General features: G+C 44.1%; 1 protein-coding gene across 3 annotated transcripts in view; it reads right to left on the bottom strand.

Annotated features, from left to right (window-relative positions):
* Positions 1 to 10,646: 10,646 nt before the first annotated feature.
* The window catches only part of RASSF3 (Ras association domain family member 3), a 158,922-nt gene continuing 152,765 nt past the window's right edge, over positions 10,647 to 16,803 (bottom strand). For all 3 annotated transcript variants that reach the window (XM_044280482.1, XM_044280483.1, XM_044280484.1), the window contains 3 exons: positions 14,682 to 14,952; positions 13,809 to 13,924; positions 10,647 to 13,245 (listed from right to left, as the gene is read on the bottom strand). In XM_044280482.1, the coding sequence (XP_044136417.1) occupies positions 13,096 to 13,245; positions 13,809 to 13,924; positions 14,682 to 14,952 (537 nt within the window). In that variant the 3' untranslated portion in view covers positions 10,647 to 13,095. The remainder of the gene's footprint in view (positions 13,246 to 13,808; positions 13,925 to 14,681; positions 14,953 to 16,803) is intronic.

The raw sequence follows: 16,803 nt of genomic DNA, 5'->3' as shown, positions 1-16,803 counted from the left end.
CCCCTGTTCAGATGGAGCAGTGGTCTGCCACTCCAGTCAAAGTCTCAGAGATTGATGACAGCGGAGTAGGGATGAGCAAACTTGTGGGTTCACACTAGCGTTTTAGTTTTCCGGTATTGAGATCCGTCATAGGGTCGCAATACCGGAAAAAATAAATGCTTCAGTTTTGTCCCCATTCATTGTCAATGGGGACAAAACTGAACTGAACAGAACGGAATGCTCCAAAATGCATTCCGTTCCGCTTAGTTGCGTTCCCATACTGGAGAGCAAACAGCAACATGTTGTATTTTGCTTTCCGTCCTGGGATGCGGAGCAAGACGGATAAGGCATGACCCCCAATACAAGTCAATGGGGACGGATCAGTTTTCTCTGCCACAATAAAAAACGGATCCGTTCCCCCATTGACTTTCAATGCAGTTAATGACGGATTTGTCTTGGGAATGTTATAGATAAAACAACCGGATCAGTTCATAACGGACGCAGGTGGTTGTATTATCAGTAATTGAAGCGGTTTTGATGAACCCTGCCGGATCCAGTAAAAACTCTAGTGTGAAAGTACCCTTAGGCGTACAAGGTTCGGGTTATCTAAGAATTCTGTAACTTATGGTCCGTGGTAGTGAAATCCAAAACATAATTCTTAGGGTACTTTCACACTAGCATTGTTTGAATCCGCCGGAATTGCCCACCAGATCCGGAAAAATGTGTGAAAACGGATTACATTTGAATCCTGATCAGGATTCTGATCACAATGAAAAAATGCATTGGAAAAAACGGATCCGCCATTTATGGACTTTTTCGGGTTTAACATGCAAAAGCCGGATCCAGTTTGACGGAACACATGGCGCCGGATCCAGCATTAATGCAAGTCAATGGAAAAAATCCTGGATCCGGTGTTCAAAGTTTTCTGGATATTTGGCCGGAGGTAAACATGCTACGGTTTTATGAAAAGCCTGATCAGTAAAAAAGACTGAACTGGATGCATCCTGTACGGATTGCTCTCTATTCAGAATACATGAGGATTTACCTGATCAGTTCTTTTCCGGATTTGAGCCCCTAGGACGGAACTCAGCGCAGGAAAAGAAAAACGCTACCTTTTACACCGAACTTGAAAACAGAAGTTCGCTCATCCCTACAGCCAAGTGCTGTACTCTGCTATCTTAGGGTACTTTCACACTAGTGTTTTTCTTTTCGGGCACTGAGTTCCGACATAGGGGCAATACCAGAAAAGAACTGATCAGGATTATCCCCATGCATTCTGAATGGAGAGAAATCCGTTTAGGATGCATCAGGATGTCTTCAGTTCAGTCACTTGCAGTGCATTTGTAAGACGGATCCGCATCCGGATCCGTCTACAAATGCTGTCCATTTGGCATGCAGATGGAACTGCTTGCTGGATCACTCCGGCGACGGAACTGCTCGCTGGATCACTCCGGCGACGGAACTGCTTGCTGGATCACTCCGGCGACGGAACTGCTTGCTGGATCACTCTGCCACAAGTGTGAAAGCCTTAGTCAGTCCTGCAGGCATTGAATTGGCAATATAGCACACATGCTTGACCACCACTCCATTCAGTCCATGTGTGAAAGGTTCAGGTCCCGCCTCTGGGACTTGCTCCTATCTCAAGGACAGGTCCCTGCACACCATGCATGTGTGACATCCTAAATAGGCTTAGGCTTGAGCGAATCAATCTTCGGATCATAGATCCAAAGTTGATTACTGTAGTTCAAATACTGTTTTTAATGCTGAAAATAGTCCTGAAAATAGCTGTCACGGCTTGGTGGTAGTTTGCTGTAACACTTTTGCAACGCATGCTGGTTGCCGGTGGCAACATGTTGTATTGCATGCGTGGGCGCTTTCCTTTTAAGGCTGTTGCACTTCCTTTCTGGTGTGCACGGGGTTAAGGTGTGAGCTAAGTGGAGCTGGGTGTGGTCTCAGGTCTCTATATTCTGTTGCTGTGAGAGTGAGATCATTGTTGTTTGCCTGGTATGAGAAGGAGCTTTCTCCTTTCTTGGATGCTATCGGAGGGCCATCCTAGTTTAACATCTATGTCTTCTGCAATGTCATCCCCTTGTCTTTCTTTTGTTTCTATTCCTTTGCCTATCCTCACTTGTTTTGAGTATGGTGTGTGATGTGCAGGGTGTTTGTTGTTTGTCATTTGGTGTTCCATGTCTAGTCTATTTGGTGTTTTAGTCCAGCATGGTTGTTTGACCTCTAGAATGGGGTCCCTGGGGTTCCCCGGAGGGGGAACTATAATTCAGTCAAGCAGTGCTGTCTGGGTCTGCCAAGGATCTTGCCGCATTGTGGTCCAGGCAGTTACTACTGCTCCTGTGTTTGGTGTTAGTACTGAGTCCAGATTTGTGTGTTTGGGCTTCAGTGCTTTTCACAGGATCCAGAGGCTGTGGTGCGGACTCGTTCCTTTTAGTTGTTGTGGTCTGTTGTCATTCTGCCACAGGACACTTACCTGTCGAGTTTGTCCTCTGCTTACTGTCTGCTCCTCTCCTTGCTGTTAGGCCTGCAGAGACTCCTGCTCTTCCGTGTCTCAGAAGAACAGGTCGTTTTTGTCCGTTACCTTACTACCAGGAATCATCAGGATTAGTAGGGCTCTAGGTTTCCTAAGTATGAGCCGTCCTACCATCCAGGTACGCTCATACGGGGAGGAGATAGGGCGAGGATTAGGGACGCTAAAGGAGGTGACCTGATCCCAGCATTCAGGCCTAGTTGCTTTCCCAAATTCCCTACATTGTACGTTTTCCCCCACTTCCCACCGTGACAATAGCAGAGCGAGCGCACTTGGCTATTTTCAGAAGTACCATAGTAGTGGATAGCGAACTACGCACGCCCAGTCACTTCTATCGGAATTCTGAAACCCGCGAGCCAGCTATTTTTAGAAGTCTCTTAGAGGTGAATGGAAGGTGGCTGCTCATGCGCGGCTTGATCGCCATTTACTTTGGGGCCTTGTCCTTGACATAGGTGCAGGTCATGGCCAAGCCCCTGAGGAGCCGGAGTGGAGGTTGGGAGCGGCTGAAGCTGCAAACGTCGATCACAGTGGCAATCCTCACACTGACACTCCCTATGGCCTGAAAGAAAGGTGCACCCTTGATGATGAGGCTCTTGCCTGATGGTAGTTGGGGTACCTTTTTGGTGTGGGTGCAAGGCAGGAGATGGTGTTGGAGAGAGCAACCAGGCAAGATGCAGCAAAATAAACGTCTTTCTTTACTGAAGTGCAAAATGAGGGTTGTAGTGCTGCCATCAGAACAGTTCCAACAATACAAAGTGCAAATCTTCCCAGTTGTCTTTGTATGGGTATAGGACAGTATGAGGACTGATGTACTCCTACTCTCCTTCTCTGCACAATCTCAGGCTGACAGTAATGTCTGTAATCCACAGCTGAAGGGTACAGGGTTTAAATTAAGTCTTGCCAGATCATGTACAAGTATAAGGCCTCTTGCACACGAGCGATATGCATTCAGTTAAAAATGCGTGATTTCGCAAGCAAGTTCATTCAGGTTTGCTTGCGATTGCGTTCAGTTTTTATCGCGTGGGTGAAATGCGCATTGATGCGTTTTCACGCGCGTGATAAAAAAACTTGAGGGTTTACAAACAACATCTGTTAGCAACCATCCGTGAAAAAACACATCGCATCCGCACTTGCTTGCGGATGCGATTTTTCACGCAGCCCCAATCACTTCTATGGGGCCAGCCTTGTGTGAAAAGCGCAGAATATAGAACATGCTGTGATTTTCACGTAATGCACAATTGATGCTTGAAAAACAACGCTCATGTACACAGACCCATTGAAATGAATGGGTCCGGATTCAGTGCGGGCGCAATGTGTTCGCATTGCACTCGTGTGAAAGGGGCCTAAGGGATTTCTTAGATATGCAGTAAGGTGACGTTCACATGACAGCCAAGCCGAAATTTCCCCTGAAAACCCACTGGCAGCCGTGTCCTTTATTTATTTTATGCACTTATATAGCGCTACTATATTCCGCAGCGCTTTACAGACATTATCATCCAACTGTCCCCAATGGGGCTCACAATCTCTAAGGTCCTGATCAGTATGTCTTTGGAGTGTGGGAGGAAACCGGAGTACCTTTCTGCTTCCCATACATCTTAATGGGAGGCAGCTCTGAGGATTGCGGAGCGGCGGCCATGCCTAGAAGGGACATGTCCACTAAGCCTGTTAGCTTTAGGCTTTAAAATAGGACGCAGTTTTTCATGGCCATTTTCAACCATTTGTGCATCCATTTTCTGGCCATCTGTCCATTTTTTTTTTAATTGGCCGGTTTGCATCAGTTTTTCATGATTGTTAAAAATGGCCATGAAAGACGGATGAATTCTATTGGCTTTTTTTTTTGTGAACATCCCAACCCCTGCAGGTGCCCTCAGGACACATAATGTCCCTCATAATGGCCCCCAGCTTAAAGGGGTATTCCCATCATAATGATCACTGTTAAATCTGTTAATCATTTGACAGTAATCATTTTTGTAAATATATTTGATTAACCAATTCCCACCCTTTAGGAGAAAATTCATCCCCACTTACCTCATTGTTGTCATTCGGTCTCCCCTGGTTACGGCTACCGCTCTTCTCCAGAATCCCTGTGGTCGCACTTGCGCAGAAGACTCCTTTTCTCCCGGCCAGGCTGCTCGCTGGACTGAATGCGCCATGGGGACTTCTTCCTGGCCAGAGTAGTACAGGAGCCACGAACGCCGACACTGTACTATACTGGCCAGGAATGTCACCATGGCGCATGAGTGGCGGCGTGCGCATTCAGGCCAGCGCCCGGTCCGGCCAGGATAAGACGTCAGTCAAGATGAAACCCGCCCCCAGCCAGAATCCAGGAAGTGAACGGCGCGCTGGGGTGTCGGATACATCATCAGTTAAATGAAAGTGCAGAACCCCTTTAATGCAAAGCCCTTACTAATGTATTGCGATTGTCCAAATTGCCTCATTTGCTGGCATGATTCATTGGCCCTCTGTAGAGGAAAATGCTGTCTGCTGCACTTTCCTATACCACACCACACGGGCGGAGGCCATAAGAACACTCTTTTGGCCTCAGTCAGTTGTATGGAGCTTTACCCAGCACATAAAACATAATGCTCGAACCCTGTGTGAACAGAGCCTAACCTATGTTTGAGAATCACTGGTGTTTGTAAAAGGAAATATCTATGTACAGCCCTGCCAGGGCTTTGAGCTTAATATTTTCTGCTCTGCTCCAGTAGGGGGCAGTGCCACTCCATCAGCTTGTTACTTTGCACCCAGTAGGAAGTATGAGATTGGTTGGGCAGTCACTCACAGGAGGGATAGAGAAGGAAGGGAACACGCTAAAGAGTGGATTTTAAAGAAAAGTAACTAGGAAAGTCTAAGGCTACTTTCACACTAGCGTTCGGGCGGATCCGTTCTGAACGGATCCGCTCATATTAATGCAGACGGTGGCTCCGTTCAGAACTGATCCGTCTGCATTATAACTTAGAAAAATTTATGAAAGTGTGAAAGTAGCCTGAGCGGATCCGTTCAGACTTTACATTGAAAGTCAATGGGGGACGGATCCGCTTGAAGATTGAGCCATATGGTGTCATCTTCAAGCGGATCCGTCCCCCCATTGACTTTCAATGTAAAGTCTGAACGGATCCGCTCGCCTCCGCATGGCCAGGCGGACACCTGAACGCTGCTTGCAGACGGATGCATTCTCAGTGGATCCGCCTCCACTGAGAATGCATTAGGGCCAGACGGCTGCGTTCAGGGCCGCTTGTGAGCCCCTTCAAACGGAACTCACGAGCGGACACCTGAACGCAGGTATGAAAGTAGCCTGACAGGCTCTTACTGAGCAGACACGGACAGCTCTGAAGAAGACCCCACTAACCTTGGCCACAGAAGACACATTTCATGCATATGGGATTTCTACTTTAAAACCTGGGATGAACACAGACAACAGGATTCCCCTAGCTTTCCAACGAAAAAGCTACATTGTATATACAAGTGGTTCCTCAAGTGTATGTGAATTAGTTCCTGGACGACCACTGTAACTTGTCCCTAACTCTATGGAAAACCAGTAATTTATTCCAAAACCCAAAAAATAGCATCCCAGAATAAGAAAAAGTGAAGTTTTACAAGAAAATAAGCAGACAACCAAGATGAATAAAGCAAGGAGGCTGGAATAGATGCTGGAAATCACTTTCTGTGGTGGGGGCAGGATCTTCCATAGTACACACATGTACCCCGCAAAAAAAATAAAAAATTAGGGAGTCATTGTTCAACTGGTGTCCAAAGGAGCAGCTCATTCTGGCACAGACAGGGGGCAGTACAGAACATAGACAACCAATACGTGTTTCACCAGAGAAATGGCCATGCAGATTGTTGGACCAGAGTCTGAGACATTGTATGTGGAGTCTAGTTTCAACTTATGACGGCCCACAAAAGACCATTGTATCCTGAGGAATCACTATATATAGAGTGTATATATTTATTAGAAAACATCTGATTGACCTCAGTGGATGTCTTTCCTCCTACCCTGGAGAGAGAAAACTTCTGATGATCTCCTGACCCTGCAGCTGGTCACATTGTGGGTGCATACCTGCATCGCTCCACCTCTTGTATGTTGTACTGATGTGACATTGGTACAAAAGGTGGAGCCAGATGGTGAAGCAATGCGGGTATGCAGCGGACGAGTCCGTCCTCTGCTCTCGGTGACTCCATGCTGCTCTGACAGGACGCGTCTGAAGCCAGAGCGCCACTGCATTCTCCTCTCTGCTTCTGTAGCCCGGCCCACCCGCTGCCTTTCACAATTGACAGCCAGCTGATTGGAAGTGGTGTCGCGCAGGGGCCCTGGGCACTTGACCAAGGACTCAACGTTCCGCATTTGAATAGAGCAGTAGTCACGCATGCACGCTGCTGCTACATTCAACTATATGGGCCTGCTGGAGATAGCATAGTCCATCTACCTCTGGCAGTCCCATAGAGATGAATGGAGTGCCAGTGCGCATTACACTCCATTCAAACTAGAAACACTGGGTCCCTTTTCTCCAGTGGTCAGATTCCCAATGATCTAACACATGGATAAAGCCTCATGCACACGACCGTTCTGGTCCGCAGTTTTTGCGGCTCGGGTGCGGACCCATTAACTTCAATGGGGCCACAAAAGACATGGACAGCACTCAGTGTGCTGTCCGCATCCATTGCTCCGCTTCGTGGCCCCGCAAAAAAAAAAAATAAAAATACAACATGTCCTATTCTTGTCTGTTATGCGGACAAGAATAGGCATTTCTACAATGGGCCGCCTGGTCCGTTCCGCAAATTGCGGAAGGCACACGGACGGCTTCAGTGTTTTGCGGACTGCAAAAAAAAAACTGAACGGTCGTGTGCATGAGGCCTAACTAACTTTTTTTCCCCGTTTTGTGGCACTAGAAAGACTTGAACATGCTGCTGTAATACACTGCAGTATTGTTGTAATATATGTCAGCACACATCATGCCTGAACCTTTCGTCAGTCCATCAGAAGTATACATGGGAACCTAAAAATACATTTAGCGTAATGGAAAGCATAGGCTAACACTGACAGTCTAAAACATCTGCCTTTGCTAGGCCCCCAGCTGCCATCAGCACCACTCAAAACTTTAGATGCAAGAATTGCAACTGAAATACAAGTAACGTGCAATGTGATGCAAGAGATACAGAAGAGAAGCCGTCAGCCAAATGCTCGCTGTCCTCCAACTTCCCCATAAACATGAATGCTCAGATCAGCCAAGAACACAGGTTTATGGATAGGCTACCGCTGAGCGATATGGCCTAAAAACCGCTCAGGTTTTTGCATCTTAACAAGGATTCTTGATTTTAATCTTCCTCTTTTTTGGCTCCCTGGCAGTCCTACAACAAATCAATGGCGTGGCCGGCCGCATGCTCAACATACCACGGCATTAGGACAGGGGAACAGGACCACTGTTCTCTAGATTGCTGGGAGTCTCAGCAGTCAAGTCCCCACTGATCAGTTATCCCCCATGTTATTTTGGCATTAAAGAGAACCTGTCGCCTGCACTGCTTTCCTCGGGGGGCCGGATATTGTAGTGACAGATCCACTGATTTCAGAGGTCTGTAACTCTTGATTGCAGTCAGCACTAGGGTGCATGCACACGACCGTATTTTTGGCTCCGCATCCGTTCCTCAATTCTGCGGAACGGGTGCAGACCCATGCATTTCAATGGGGCCGCAAAAAAAGATAGAGCATGTCCTATCCTTGTCCGCAATTGCGGACAATAGGCATTTCTATCATAGGGCCGGCTACATTCACACGGCCGATATCAGTGTTTTGCGGACCGCAAAACACATACGGTCATGTGAATGTAGCCCTAACCTTCTGAAGCGCACAGTGTGTGCCAGCTCTGCAAGAGAGGAGTCTGATGAAGCTCGCTGCCCCCTTCCTCCACCACTTCCAGACGATTGACATGTTGCTTTCCTATGAAAACCAGCAAAGAAATCCAATCATCATTGTCTAGACGAGGAAGGGGAGGGCAGCATCGGACCCATCTCACTCGCAGCGCACACATTGTAGCCATACGTCGGCTTTTTTTTTTTTTTTTTTGCATAATGGGATTTAGTTTTATTGGTACTGTATTGGGGTACATGGAACTTACTGAAATATTTTTCGGGTTTGCAATGGGAAAAATGGTGTTCTCTTTATTTTGTGGGTTGACACAAAATGCGGCAATTCCATGTATGTGGGCATGCAAAGTTTCTTTTACCATCTTATACAAAATAAAGCCTCATTCACACATCATTGTTTTGGTCAGTGATTTCCATCAGCAATTTTGAGCCAAAACCAGGTGCGGCTCTAAACACAGAACAGGGGCAGGTCTTTCCCTTATACCTTATATCTGTGGAGGCTCCAATCCTGGTTTTGGCTCCCAATCACTGATGGAAATCACTGACCAAAACACTGACGTGTGAATAAGGCATTAACCTACTTTTTATGTAATTTTTCACTTAAAAAAAAAAAAAGTAAGTCTCAGAAACATCACAATGCAATTTGTGCAGTTTCATTGTTTTATAAGGTATTGGCATTTCTTGTATACCAGTGCATTATAGTTTATCACTGCAAGACAGGCATATATTAGACCTTGTCTGCGGTGCAGCCTAAGGGCTCATGCACACAAACATTTTTTGTCCGTGTCAGTTCATTTATTTATTTTTTTCTTTTCAGCCCATATGCCATAGCATTTATTTCAGCGGTGCCGCAAAATAATTAAATAGAACATATCCTATTCGTTCTCCATTTTGAGGACAAGGACAGGCAATGTTACAATGGAACTGCAAAAAAAAAAAAACAGATGTAACAGACTTTTTTGAGATTCGTGTTTTGCAGACCGCAAAACACGGTCGTGTGCATGAGCCCTAATAGGCATACAGTCATGGCAAGCCCCCAGCTTCCGTGGCAATGTATCAGCCCCCTATGCTTGCGTTCATGGAGGGGGTTCAATGGGGAAAAAGGGAGCCCCCTCCCTCTAAGTGCTTAGATGCAGTTATTCAGAGGGTGGAGTGAATACATTTCACAATTCTGCTGATATCAGAACAGTCAGTCAGTAATCACCCAGCCCTAGAGAGGAGAAAGAGAAGAAAAAAAAAAAAAGGGGTGCCGATTCACACCTGGCAGTGCTCACGGCTGGGATTGCTCATCTCCTGGAGAATTGAGTAAGAGAAATTCCAATGCGTTTGATCATTTCTTCCAGCAGGAGACATTGTTGGACAGGATGCATCAGTATAACAATCTTAGAGCGTCTTTGTAACCCATTTCCATCCACCGCGCACTGCACAGCAGAAAAAGTTCACTTCTGAATGCCGTGGAACTGCTTATGGCTTATCTCCAACTGAATAGAGCTAAGCAACAAGTGGCAGGGGCGTAGCTATAGGGGGTGCAGAGGTAGCAGTCGCTACCAGGGCCCAGGAGCCTGAGGGGCCCCAAAGACCCTTGTGCCACATAAGACACTGGCATTATAGAAAGTGCATACTGGTCAATTTACACCTCTGTCTGGAGGGAAGGGGTTAGGTTAAGAATTTGGCATGAGAGGGTGCCCTTTCAATGTTTGCCTCAGGCAGCAGGAAGGCTATGTGCTCCCCTGCCCCTTGCCAACAAGCACTGAGGGACGGGGGCCCAAGCTTTTAGCTACGCCCCTGACAAGTGGACACCCACCCATGGCTTCAAGTGACGTCCGTCTGGACACCGCACCAAGAATGGAGGCGTTTTAATCTGCAGCATATAAAAAGTGTGGTTTCAGATTTCATCCTTTGCAATGCAGAGGGTGAAACCTGCAGCAAATCCACACTTTTAAACTCTGGATATCTGCGAGATTCACTAACCCCCCCCCCAAACACATGATATAAAGAGGCTGTACCGACTGCCCCTGGTATTATAGCTCATCTCTATTACATAGAGGGACACTACTATACAGTTGCACTCTTACTAATCCTGGACAACCCCAATTAGAGGCTACTTTGAAACAGTGTTGATAATCCTAGTCATCCTCAAATACTGGATTTTATAAAATTGTGAAGGACCATTCAATACTTCAGTGGTCTATATTCCACAATGTACCATATTATATAAACCCAAGCTATTTTTCGGATAGCTCAGCAATGACAGAAGGAAACCTGCTGATTTCAAGACTTTATTTATTGGACACTCAAGACATTTCAAGAGGAACCTTATAAAGATCTGCTGTAGCTCTAAAACTGAAAAATGGGTTGCGATCGATGCAACATGCATATAAAAATGACAGTACTTCAATTTAATAAAAGAGCAAAAAGTACTAAACAATTCTAGAAAGAACCCATTTTCTCAAATTCATGAATAGAATAACTTTATTAGAACATCCTGTAATTGTAACTTTCTGGTACCATCAAGCATACAAGCAGTGTCTGCATGGCAGATGTACTTAAGACCTTACATATTCTAATCCTTCTATCCAATTTCTGCAGATAGGTGTGCTCAAAACCTCCAGTGCCAAGTTCTGTAAAAGAGTTCACACTGAACACACCGTGATCATAAAAGATATTGGTAAGACATGCAAATAAGCACATAGTATTGTGAATTTGCTTTCGCCTCAAAAGGGATTTTTATAAATTTTATTTAAAAAATAATTTAAAGAGGTAAAACAAATATGATATAGATACAGTAATCTGCCCTTGATCAGAGACAATGTGTAGTGCATAAGACATTGTAGCATTTAGGTCTGAAGTAGGGGATATGCCCAGTAAAATACATTTCAAGTATTAAAAAAACAAAAATAAAAAAAACGCATTCATTCACAGTTGACCATTTCATAAAATACAGCTTTAAAATAAAATCTACAAAAACAAAAAACAGACAAGTGTCCATACTTTAGTGATTTAGTCAGTTTGGTCAGTGATTGCGAGCCAAAACTAGGAGTGGAGGCTACACACAGAAGATATAATGGAAAGATCTGCAGCAGTTCTGTGTTTTTAATCCAAACCTGGTTTTGGCTCACAATCCCTGATCGAACACTGACCAAATCACTGAGGTGTGAACTAGGCTTAAACATGTCCTCTTCACAGGGTCATTTCATCCATTTTCATGTGGTAACAGTGTAGTAGGACACCGCTATCCAACCTTTACTGATATTCAGGTACCAAAAAAAAAAATCTGGACTATCTGAGCAAATGGATAGCCCTATAGCCCAACCCTTCAAAAATCTGATATTCTAACCTCTAATCATCAGCATAAGCCATCTTCTCCAAACCAATCACGAGTGTCCCTTAATTCATACATGTGGGATTTCTTATGTGTGGTTAACGGACATATTAAAACCAAAAAACACACACAGCACGTCTCTGGTGCCCCACATTCCGGATGTGAAGTAAAGAGATTCTTTTGTACTATGAGATGAAGTGGTAAAAGTAAAACCTGGAGTCTGTCCACTACGTGTCACTCTATATCCATGTGTCTTCAGTAGCACTAGCTATACGCGCCAGGTAACATGCAGAGATAGGTAAACAATAAACCAAAACTTTGTATCTAGTCGTCAACACAAAAAAAGAAACTGAATATTGTAGAAGAATACTTCTTAAACAGGATAAAACTATACCACCATAATGCCAAGTAACACCTCCTGTGATCAGTTTGCTCTTTGGTTTTCTTAGAACATGCTCTTTTCCACCACAGTCTTAGGAGTCGCAGTGACTCTACAATTCTTACCATTATTTCTACCTTTTCTATCACATTCTTACCCTCTAACTGTTATTGCCTGGCAAGCAGATCTCATCAGCATACAGGAATACACAGCTTATTTCAAGAGTGGCTTCTCTTGTATGCCCACGTACTCTTACATACAGTAAACCAGTAAATCAACTCCTTTCTCATTAAACCTCCTTTGTCCATCAGATCAATTCATTAGGCAACAATCTGAAAATTGGATTTTTCCCTCAGAATATTACAAAAACCCTATTAGCAGCTTAAAAAAATTGCCAACAGGACAATGCATAGCTGTTGGTCATCGCACTTTCCATAGGCCAACATACCCTTGGTAAACCACATCTGCTTTCCCTCTGAAACACAACCTCCACTACAAAAACTCGGAGGACCCCTCTTATCTGCGCCTCCGGGATCATCACTTGCTATTCTGCTGGCTGGACTGAACCATCTGACAACCTTCATGAATTCTTCTGAATCTTCAGGTGATGACCAGAATCAGTCCAACTCTGTGACAGACATTCGTTGCAAAGAACATTTTTGATTTAAATAAAAAAACAAAAAAAAAAAAAACACCACCTTAAATAAAATTCCTGATAAAACAATCATTTCTTGTCAGACTTAAAGCTTGAATAATTTATATAAAATAATTTGACAAAACACAAAATCTAAAAATGATTTTGATATTTGGATTGTCGGCAGCAAACACTACATGTTCTGTGGCAGCCTTTATAGTTCCAGTAAAAGAAAATCCATCAAATCCATGTGACCAGTTTATGACAGGCCACACATGTATCTTCCCATGGATATGTTCCCTTGCAACCAAGTCTCCTCTGAACAGAGCTGCATATTGCTCTGCCATACTGCAACACACAGGTCCGCCTGGCCATCACCCTTAGCCAGGTTTGCGTACTCCACTCAGCGCCTCCTCTAATTTCTCCTTGTAGCACGAATAGCGTCGCTTTAAATTCTGCAACTGTTCATCTTCTTCCTTGTCCAAGATGCGCAGGAAGTTCTGCAATTCTGGTACTGTGAAGGCTTCCCACTGCAACAACACATAAAAAGCTTACTTAATTCTGGCTGAACTTGCTGCATTAAACATAAGGCATCAAATGGAGACAGAAAGCTTGTCTAACCCAAAATTTTAGCAACCACAAAAATGTTATTCTCTAACCTGTTAGTATGGTACATGATGTTAACTGTAGTGAAAGTAATTTTCTTACTGATGCCTGTATTTTTGAGTTATAACCTCCCTTCTGATCCTTAGCTATGTCATGTGACCAACACACTGTCTTTCCAGCTGACACAAAGGAAGTCAGTTACTTCTCTATTCATTCCTAAGAGACTGACATTGAGGCTTCCATAGAGTAACTGGCTTCCTCTCCACACATAAAATGCTGTGTTATTTGGAGAGTCAGAGTGTTGGTCACATGACACAGCTGAGGATCAGAAGGGAGGTTATAAACGCGCAACTACAGTAGTGGTAAGAAACGTATCGTCGCTACAGTTTACAGAGTGCTTCTTCAAAGTTAAGTTGGACTTTATTCCAAGGACATAAGTGTCTGGCATAGAGAAGTAAATTAAAATGAATTATTTGTGTTTACGCACCATGACATCTCCAGTTTCATGTTCTCGTAGAACGAAACCTAGGGTTTCGAGGTTGGGTCCAGCTACTAGCCGAAGATAGAGTGGATGCTCTCTGTCAGACAACCTGCACATGTACACTGGAAAGGAGAGACATACAATGCATTAATTTTTCTTTAATCCTGTCAAGATTGGGAAAAGAATGTAAAGTTTCAATACGTTTTCCTATATTTATAGGCCTTTTGAACCATGGGGTGGAATATGAATAACATCCTGGTCTATAGAACAACTTCACAGCCAAATTTGGGTCTGGTTATATTACATTCAAATTAATGCACAGGTGAAATGTAAAACTGCCTTCTTCGGAGTGACCTTTCTCTTCATAGTGGCCTGAGTGGCACTGAGAAAATTTAAATATCAGCTACCAGGACAAATCCTTTTTACCAAGGTTTTCATACAAGGAGGCCAGGTTTGTGTATAAAAGGTAAAGTGGCTGTGTACATAGTCATGACGCTCAATGGAATAATTTCTGTATGTGAAAGCATTATTACAAAAATTGCCTCTTAGAAAAATAATACAAATGATGACTTTAATTTCCACAGTCGCCCTAATAAGAATCCGTTAGCAGAATACAGACTTCTTATGGAGCAGCAGTCATAGCTCGCGTCTCCTGAGGAGCCCTGGTATTGGATCACTCCCACTTGTACACTGAGAAAGAACAGACTTTCTCTAAATTCCCAAAATTGTTTAATCTGCTACAATCTGATAGAAAATGTGATAAGAAAAGACATAGTGCAAATAGGTATGAGCACTTTGCCATGGCGTTGTTGAATTGTGACACAGGAATGCGGACCTTGGATGGAAGGCGTATAACATGAGCTCCTGCTTGTATCTTACCTTGATCTTCCTTCTGACAGCGCTTATAAAGTGCAAATTTAGCAGGATTGTCTGCAACCAAGAACTTTTTCAGCAAGGCCTCGATGACTTCTCGAACAGTGTTTGTGCTGCTAATGTGTAAAATATTTATGCTGCCCTTGGGCAGGTAGAAGGCAGTATCGTTTTCATTGCCGTTGGCATGGCTTTGTGCATTTGTTCGTGTCCGTACAGTGATTGGTCGTCTGAGTTCCATCTGTACTTTGATAAAGCCTGTATAGATCCCATTGGAGTTCTGTTAAAACAAAACACACATGTAAACTCAAGAAACTCATATGTTAGCACTATGCTCTGAACAGAGTCCTAATTTGATGCTTCTGATGATAGGCTTCGTGTAAACTGCCTCCAGCGATTAAAGCTTTGCAAGTCATTACTTTAATCTATGACCGAAATGTCAATGTAATGAGGGACATTTATCATTCCTCCATAAAAGTTTTCTGGGCTAAAAAAGGTCACACATTTTGGAACACGCAACGCTTTTTTTTGGAGGCCTCTGAGCCTCACTTGCCACTTTTACAGACGAAATAGGCATGGGTGACGTGCAGCCAGGCCTAGTTGCCTCAGCATATTTATTCAAGCTGGAACCGCTGAATTCATTGGGACCGGCTGACCATTAGGTGTATGGGGGTGAACCAAAAGATTGGACATGTTGGATTTCAAGAGGTTTGAGTCTTTGTTCTCATGGGAGATAACCTGCCAGGTGTCTGGGTTGAGCTCATCTCCCCCAATAGTTTTGCCCGAGCTCTGCTCAGGCTTTGGGAAAAGCCTTCTTACCTTGAGCTTTCTAGCTACAGATATGGCCTTGTTTAAAAGCCGTCAATCTAAGCTTTCAAACAAGTACAGGATGACAGCATTACCTTCTCTATATCAGGAGAGTTAAACTTGTAGAATTCAGGTTGGGAGTGATAGCAGGATTCATCTGCTTACATTCCCTTCAGCTACTAATGCTTTAATCCTAGTCTATTTAAAATCTTAAAACTGTCAGTTTTCAAATAAGACCAGGCCCATATCTATCTGCTACACAGCCCGAGATAGGAAGGGTTAAAGCAAACATCCCCACCCCCCTTCATCCCTCCTTCTCCTCCAGCAAGTATCCTCTCCTCTTTAATAATAAATAAGTCAGATATGGACAATTTTTTCCTGGAAAGCAGCGAGAGGTTAGGGCTTGCCTATCTAATTCCCCCTGCAAATTTAGGCCATTTATTGATGCAATGATCCAGACATTTGCCAGCATTTGGATCATGGCATCAAATAAGTCCTTGTGAACACTTGTACATATTTACATTCTAGGCTTCGTTCACATCACCGTTCAGCCTTTCCGTTCTCCTGCCCCCGTTTAGGGGCAGGAAAATGCAAAGGACTGATTCGGCACATAACTGAGCCGAATGGAGCCCACGGGCCCCATAGACTATAATGCGGTCCATTAGATTTCTGCAGAGACAAAAGGTTGTGCATGCCTGTGAATTCTCTCTGCTTTTCTTAGGCCAGTGACGACATGCTTATCATTCACATGGCCTAGAAGCAGCTAAGCCCCATTTAAGTGAATGGGGCTGAGCTTGATACCAAGCACAGCCACTATACGATGTACAGAGATATGCTTGGTAAGTATTGGACTACAGTATTTATGTTAACTTGCCTTGTTAAGCAGTTTGCAATAGATAAGTGGGTTTTGGGTTGCAGTTTGGCGAACCTTTTAGAGACCAGGTGCCCATCAGTTTAAAAAAAAATAAAAAAAAAATCCTGGAAAACCCTTTTAAAGCTAAAATTAGTCGTGTCACTAAGGGGTTAAAAATGCACGTCAGTCACCGTAAGGCAACAACCGTTTCGCGCCGAGATCGCGCTTTGTCAAGCGAAACGGCTGTTGCCTTACTTTGCTGCAATTGTGACCCGCATCCGCAGTGTTTAACCTGAAATAAAGCTACGACTTGCGAAGATTCGGTGAGTGCCACTTTTTTATGCGAGTCTTTATAAGAGTTATCACTGCTTATTAAGGTGTACAGATTTTTCCGTGAAGTGTTTGCTTTCACATAAATGAAAGAACACCGCAGTATGGAGTCACACCAATATTTCTAGGTTTTTACAATTC

This window comes from Bufo gargarizans, chromosome 2 (assembly GCF_014858855.1).
Source record: "Bufo gargarizans isolate SCDJY-AF-19 chromosome 2, ASM1485885v1, whole genome shotgun sequence".
NCBI classification, from domain to species: Eukaryota; Metazoa; Chordata; class Amphibia; order Anura; family Bufonidae; genus Bufo; species Bufo gargarizans.
This window is presented reverse-complemented; position numbering and strand designations above follow the sequence as displayed.